The sequence below is a fragment of the Sphaerodactylus townsendi genome, linkage group LG05 (assembly GCF_021028975.2).
Source record: "Sphaerodactylus townsendi isolate TG3544 linkage group LG05, MPM_Stown_v2.3, whole genome shotgun sequence".
NCBI classification, from domain to species: Eukaryota; Metazoa; Chordata; class Lepidosauria; order Squamata; family Sphaerodactylidae; genus Sphaerodactylus; species Sphaerodactylus townsendi.
In genome coordinates, this window is record NC_059429.1 from 120,991,721 (window position 1) to 120,999,625 (window position 7,905).

Below are 7,905 nucleotides of genomic sequence, written 5' to 3' on the forward strand. Positions count from 1 at the left end.
AATTTCCAAACAAGTACAATGATCTATTCCAGAAGATTAAGTTGACTGGGGAGGGGGCTGTTAAAGAAACAGATGCTTGCTGCATACAGTTCATGTCAATAAAGAACAGCCAGAGAGCATTTGACCCTCCCCCCTCCAATGTTCTTACAGAAATTAAAGAAGCTATATAGAAACAAGATGGTTCAACATTCCTTTTCCCACTTCTCTTTTAGCATCCAGCCCTAATGCAAGAATGTATGTGTTATATATTTTTGGATGTCGTTACTAGTGCTAACCTTGTGGGTCAAATCCCCCTGAGTATTACTTCCCTCAGAAGAGAGAAATGAAGTCTGGAAGAGCAGACAAGTAAATTAACAGGACGTCTTCAGCGTCAGCCAAAACATCATTATGGCTGATTAGTGGAGAGGAAGAGACTGAAATATAAGTGATGAATTTGAAAAGGAAATACACACGTATACACATATATATGTATGTATAGAAGGGCAGGAATGTCTGACATTACATTATAGAGAAGGCAGAAGTACCATGTACATTTCCGCAGCAAAGAAAACACTGTAAATAATCCAGACACAGCCAAAACAGTTTAAAGATCAGGGCTGAGATGTGTGTGTGTGGGGGGGAGTGAAATCCATTTTAATTGCTGCAATGTTTAGAGAGATAATCATTTCCCCATGGACATTGATTTTTAATTTGCAGATTTTGAGATGAAACCATTTGACACTTTCGTTCCCACCAGAAAGGGGGAAAGACCCCCCCCCCCCCAGCGATTAGAAGGAGATAGACCTGCCGTGTCTGGGTGTCTAGTGAGGTTGTAGCCACTGCAAGGGCAACAGCATGCTTGGAATTAATGAGGATGTGGCCATGTACAGCTTATAGCAGTGACAGTGAACCTTTTCGAGACCGAGTGCCCAAATTGCAACCCAAAACCCACTTATTTATCGCAAAGTGCCAACCCAGCAATTTAACCTGAATACTGAGGTTTCAGTTTAGAAAAAACGATTGGCTCCGAGGCGTCCATTACACGGGAGTAAGCTTGGTGATAGTCGGTGGCTTTGCTTTGAAGCAACCCTGCAACTCTTCCAACGGGTGAATCAAGACCCTAGGAGGGTTTACTCAGAAGCAAGCCCCATTGCCAGCAACCAAACTTACTCCCAGATAAAGGATCACGCTTTAGTTCTTCGCATGAAAACCAGTGGGGTTTAACAGCGCTTAACAGGGTTACCTATACTGCTTCCACAAAACTAGGTCTTAGGTGGGTGGGGGTGGGAGCGACTCTGTTTGCATGTGCCCACAGAGAGGGATCTGAGTGCCTCCTCTGGCACTTGTGCCATAGGTTCGCCACCACTGGCTTATATCCTACGAACAGGTTTTAAATACCAGTCTGCCCACATGCACAGGAAAAGGAGCAGTGGTAGGCAGGACAGAAAGGTAACAATCAGCCAAACTCATGAGAGAAGTGCAAGTATTAAAAATATTATCGGCTTTGAGGTCTCCCAGCACTTTCTATGTTAAAAGAGTTTGGAATGGGTTAGATCAAGGGGCACAATGTTACGGCGTCAAGCAGAACACAACATCCCACGGTTTAATACTTTCATGCTCCCCCCCACCCCACTGTGGAACATTTTACAACGAGGCTAAAAAAGATATGCCATCATTTTCTCCCCTAGCTAACCACCTATCCATCCCTGGTGTTTCTCTCACACACACACACACACACACACACACCCACCCACACCCACCCACACCTTAGTCAAGGATATTGGATTTATGCTATTTCTGGATATATCATAAGATCTCAGATGGATACATTTAATTAGTTAGCTTAAAAAAAACTTTATAGACGCACACAGCAGTGGGGGTGGGGGGTGGGGGAAGAGAGTTTTGTCTGACTTGGCTTTTCCCAAAGGCTAGACAGAGCCGTAATCTACTTCTCAGACCAAGCGATTGCTATTTATAGTCACCAATTCTAGCTTGCTGGACGGAGCATTTGCATTCCCTGCAGAGACACATACACACACACATGACTAGTAAGACGACTTAATTGCTAAATTGTTATCTTATTTCACCATGAAAGTGTGTCACAAAGCAATTCACTAATGCCTTTGACCCCCCCCCCCCCCCCCCCCCCACACACATACTTTCCTAAATGAAGGCTCCATAGCAGCTGCTAGTTAAATATTTTGGAGGACTGGTGTAGAAAGCCAAAGATATCAGAAAAGTCCTCCCAAATCGGATCAAAACTCCATCTTAGTCTAACCTTCACTTCCAACACACAGATCCCCCAAAGCAGATTCCTTTGGGAAACGGACAAGCAAGGACAGGGAGGCCATAACTGTCAGTCCCAGTACCTAGCATTCAGACAGACTGCCTTAGAACGCGGAGGCTCCACTGAGCGTCCTAAAGGACTAAATTTGTCCAGAGAAGCAGCAGTAACCCCCTCCCCTTCCCTGCACAAAGGGGTCATGGGAAAGATCGGGTTGGGTTTTTTTTACAAGGCTTGGGTGCTTTTTAGGAAGTGTTTTCAAGTTCTGGGAGCCGAGGCGGGAGGGGGGCGCAGGAGGAAGGGGTCCCGACTTGCAAGGGTCAGAGATTGCAAAGGGGTGGGCGCTAGGAAGCCTGGGCCGGCTCTCAAACCGGCAGAGGCGGCGTTGTGGGAGCAAAAGGCTCCCGGGGTTGCTCGGGGATTCTCCGACCGAGCATGTGCTTTAAATAGCCCCCAGCAGACTGTTTCTCTCCCCCCCCACCCCCGTCTGCTCGGAAGTAGACAAACCTCCCAGGGCCGATCACACTTAAGGACCGAGCAAGCCCCCCCCCCTCCCGCCCTTCCTTCTCGGCCCTCGCTTTCCCTTCTCTGTCCCCAAAGGGAGACTCCGACCCACCCACAGGACTGGCTTCCAAGCCCCCCCCCCTTTTTAGATGGCTCTATCTAACCCAAGTGACACACAGGTCAATCAATCCAAGAGACCTTCTCTCCGGCAACCCCGATGAAGCGTAACATTAAAACGATCGGGGGGGGGGGGGGAGAGATGTCCGAGCCGAAGTTCATCTCTGAAGGCTGCTGGAAAGAAAGCAACTTTAGGAAGCGGAGAGGCGAAGGGGGGGAGGCGGGGGTGGGGGTGTCCCTGCTTCCTGCTCCAAAAAGGCTAAAATTGGGATCTTACCCCCCACCCCAGAAAAAATGTGATTTTTTTTTCTTTTTTAGGGAGAGGGTTAATTTTTTTTTTAAAAAAAACTTTTTTAAACTTTAGGGCACCCACATCCAAAGGCATTAACGGTTTTTTTTAAGGGGGGGGGGCTGTAGGCTGAATCTGGCTCGCCTTTTGGGACAACATTCTTGAATCTACGCTTTTAAGCGCAGATTCAAGAATCTTGTCCCAAAAGGCGAGCCTCATTCAGCCTACAGTACCCCCCCCCCACCACCTAAGAGCAGATTCAAAAATCGTGGCTAAAGAGGAGATCCAGAGGATAAGAAAACACGGGCGACCATCCGCCGCCGCCGCCGACACCCTTTTTTTCTCTCTCGACCCCCCCCCCCTTAAACCAAACCGCGAGAGCCCAAGCAAGGAGTCTGCCCAGATTTGCAAACTCCGAAGGAAACAAGGGAGCCGTCTAACAAACACCCCGACCCCGCCATTAAAAAATACACTTTCCCCCCCAAAGGACAGGGTTTAAGAAAGCAAATAAGCCGCGATACTTACTGATCTCCATACTCTGAAACAAAGACCGCTTGCAGTTGCACGTACAGGAGACATTGGGCTGGAGGGCTCCAGCGGTGCCGTTGAGACCCATCAAATTATACATTTAAAAAAGGAGTCGCAGAACGGAAGGGACGGGGAGACCCGGGAAGGTCTCTCTGCAGCATAACATAAAAGGCAGGGGGCGCGACGCGGGGAGGAGCGGGGGGGGGGGGACCCAGAAACTGGGTGGGGGGAAACACCCTCCCTCCAGAAAAAGAAAAGTGAAATAAAAAACGAAACTTTAAATCAAAAAGGAAAGGTTAGCGAAGAGATCTCAGCTCTGCTCCTTCCTCCCCCCCGCCCATTCCCCCTCCAGCCCTAGAAGTTTGCACAGAGCTGGGTGGAAGAGCCGCGCGACTTTGTTTCCGTCTCCCTCTCTCGCCTGCCCAGGCAAGATCTCAGCAACTCCCCCTTTTCCCCTTCCCCTCCCCGCCACCGCTGGGCTCCTCATTCAAGTCCAAGGAGATTCGGTTTCATACGCGCGCGGGAGGGAGGGAGGGAGGGAGGGAGAGGACAGGGGAGGCTGGAGCAGACAGACGGGGTGACGTCAGCGCTAGACTGGAACTGCCCTTTCCAGCGGGGAGCGGGCGGGGCGGGGGGGGGGGAGCAGCCGGGCGGCCGGGGGGAGGGAAGAGAAAGATATCTACCAGAGAAGTCGGGAGGGCAGGGGAGAGGGAGAGAGAGAGAGAGGCGAGGGGAATGACTGCCCCTCCGTCCAATCACAGCGCAGCCAGCCTTTAACCACGCCCATTCCCCCCAGCCTTGCCTCTTAAAGACAAAGAGGCCCAAGTTTTGCTTCTCTCTCTCTCTCTCCCTCCCTCTCTCTCTTTTTTTTTTGCAAAGAGAAACGCTTGCCCGGGGGTGGGAACACCGGTGCGAGGCTTCGAGGCACCGACAGAGGGAGGTTGCGCCTCGTTGGCAGTCGCTCTTTATGCAGGGGCAGGGCCTCCCTAGACTTAGTGGCGAACCTATGGCACTCCAGATGTTCGTAGACTACAATTCCCATCGGCCCCTGCCACCGGCCATGCTGGCGGGGGCTGATGGAATTTGTAGTCCATGAACATCTGGAGTGTCATAGGTTCGCCACAGCAGTTGGGGGAGAAGTGTATGCGTGTGTGTGTATAGGTAGATAGATAAATCTATATATCGCTATATTTCTAGATCTATCTATCTACACACACAATCCCCCGGTGTATTTGGGAGTGACCCGAGCGAATGCATTTCGTGGAGAGAAGCTGATTCGGGGCTGGTGTGGGGGCGGGGTGCTTGGTGACCGGGGCGGGCGGGTGGTGCCCCTTGTAAGTAGGGGAGGGGGGGAAGCAGAGTCGAGCGATCCGGTCGTACCAACCCAGCGTGCATGGGGGAAAGAGTGAGCGTGGGGGCAGAGGTGGAAGGAGACATTTAGCATTGGGGAGCAGCAGCCCCCTGCTGATCCAACTGCAGATGTCGCGTTGGTGTCCGTAACCCGGCTCGCCCCCCAGATGCCCCTCTGATTCGCTTTAAGGGAGATCCTTTCATTTGACTTGAAAGTCATTTTTTAAAAAACGCTAAATCAAACAGCTCCAAAGAACCCGAGAGAAGGCTGAATCAGACAAACATCCAGCATTCCGTTTCCAACTAGACAGATGTTTTGGGAAGCTAAAAAGATATTGGGTCGTGGTTGTTTTTTACCTACATCTACTGCCGCAGCATTCACAGCCTCTGCACATTTATCTTGGCGGATGAAGGTGGCTAAAAGCCATTTCAAAAGCCATCCTACAATCCCTTCTTGTGCTCTCGCGAATCTCATCAATCAGTGGGGGACCCACAAGGACTTGCAGGGGGTATCTCACTTTGCAGTGGGGCAGCTACGGCTGTACCCTCCCAATGGCTTCCCTCCTCTCCCCTCTATTTTTATATTGGCAGGGTTACTGTGTTATTTTAATGGAATCTGATTTTATTTGCCATCTGGGTTTTAACTGTTGTTATTCGTGGTTTTATGTATTGATTGTGTTTTAAATGTTGAAAATTGCCCTGATGTCAAGGATTGCACCTAGTTGATTGAGATGCATTCTTAGCTCAGTGTAGTTGTTGCAAAATATATTGGCAGTGATTGTATCTAATTGATTGAGATGCATTCCTACCTCAATGTAATCACTACAAGATATATGTAACCAGCCTGCTACATGTTTCCACTGCTGTAATGGGATGTTCTTTCCTTGATTTTTACTTTATGGCTTCACATGCTGAGTAGATAACTAGGCTTACCCCTGACATCGGTGGTCCCATGGGAAATGGGATGTGGCGGCAGGAAGCCAGGTAGCTTTATCTCTATATGTTGACGACCTTGGGGCGCCTAAGCTTTGAAATAACTCTTTCTCACATTCTTTGGGGAAACGGGAGGGGGGGGGGATCAACTTCTGGATAAAAAGGATAGCAAAAGCCAGAACTGGCTTTAACAAGCTACCAATAAATCCACAATACAGAGTTCATTTATTGATTCAAGGTCCAAGACCTAACATCTGAGCATGTAAGGGGAAGGGCTGCAAATAACTATAGTGTAAATAAATAAACCAGTCTTTTCTCTTTCTTGAAATCCCCCACAGCCTCTTCCTGCTACCTGCTTCCTTCTTTCCTTTCGATGAACCAGTCAGCTTACCTTTATCTGCTCCCCACAACAGGTCTTCAGTTTTACCTCCTCCCCCTACTGATGGCAGCCTCTACCCTGGCCAAGTTGTGTGGGGGCAGTAGCAGAAGGCCAGTACCAACTGCATGGTGGCCTCCCATGCTGGGTGGGTCCCAGTTGTGTGGTGGCCATCAATGCCAGGTCTTGTTGTTTGGTGATTGCTGGTAGTGGTGGTATAGTGTAGTGGTTAGGAGCAGGTGGGCTCCACTCTGGAGAACTGGGTTTGATTATTCTTCCACATGAGTGGCGGACTTGTTTCCCCACTGCTACATTCTGGTTGTCATTGGGCTAGTCACAGTTTTCTCAAAACTCTACCCACTTCACAAGCTTTCTGTTATGTGGAGAGGAAGAAAAAAGAGGTGTGTGAACCCCTTTGTGTCTCCTTGCAGGAGAGAAAAGGGAGGATATAAATCCAAACTCCTCGTCTTCCTTCCCACTCCCTATCTTTCTCTGCCACTTTATCAGTCTTTAGATTTCTCTCCTTCTGTACCTCTGGCAATATTTCCCTGGGAAATTAAGGCTGTTATAGACAGTGAATACTGGGATAAATGATTGGGCCTTGCTGTCTAGACTGCTGTATTTATGGTTTTGTAAGTAGGATTCTATAATGCCATTTCTGTACCACTTATTGTGTCACATTAACACTTATGCTGTGCTTCTGTTTCTTCCTGGTTGTTCCAGACTTCTAATCTCCCAATGCATTAGTTACTGAGTATCCTGTTTTGTTGACTGTACTGACTCACTAGGTATAATCTGTCTTGAGTCCCTGTGAGAAACATGGACTATAGATAATGCAAATAAATATCCAAGGCCAATTCTTTGACTGTGCCATCCAAGCAACTGTTTGGGGCAGCATAGAGCAGAGGGTGCCACCACACTGCAGGCTGCCTGCTTTGTTTAGGCCAGGGGTCTGCAACCTGCGGCTCTCCAGACGTTCATGAACTACAATTCCCATCAGCCCCTGCCAGCATGGCCAATTGGCTGTGCTGACAGGGGCTGATGGGAATTGTAGTTCATGAACGTCTGGAGAGCTGTAGGTTGCAGACCCCTGGTTTAGGCTGTTAGCTATGTGGGATGCAATAGGCATCACTTCCTTGACTTGTGGTACTGCTGGCTAGGGTTCAAGGTGAAGGAAAAGAGATTCCACCTAAACATCAGGAAAAGCTTCCTGACAGCAAGGGCCGTTTGACAGTGGAATGCACTATCGGAGTGTGGTGGAGTCTCCTCCTTTGGACATTTTTAAACAGAGGCTGGATGGCCATCGGTCAGGAGTGCTTTGATTATGTGTTCCTGCATTGCAGTGGGTTGGACTTGATGGCCCTTCTGGTCTCTGCCAACTCTATGGCCCCTTCCGCACACGCAAATATAATGCGTTTTCAAACCACTTTCACAACTGTTTGCAAGTGGATTTTGCTATTCCGCACAGCTTCAAAGAGCACTGAAAGCAGTTTGAAAGTGCATTATTCTGCATGTGCGGAATGAGCCTATGATTCTAAGCTAAGC

General features: G+C 49.0%; 1 protein-coding gene across 3 annotated transcripts in view; it reads right to left on the minus strand.

Moving 5' to 3' along the window:
- The window catches only part of PMEPA1 (prostate transmembrane protein, androgen induced 1), a 93,289-nt gene extending 89,095 nt beyond the window's left edge, over positions 1–4,194 (minus strand). For 2 of the 3 annotated variants that reach the window (XM_048498251.1, XM_048498249.1), the window contains exon 1: positions 3,699–4,194. In XM_048498251.1, the coding sequence (XP_048354208.1) occupies positions 3,699–3,801 (103 nt within the window). In that variant the 5' untranslated portion in view covers positions 3,802–4,194. The remainder of the gene's footprint in view (positions 1–3,698) is intronic. The other variant, XM_048498250.1, reaches the window with a different exon arrangement.
- Positions 4,195–7,905: the final 3,711 nt, after the last annotated feature.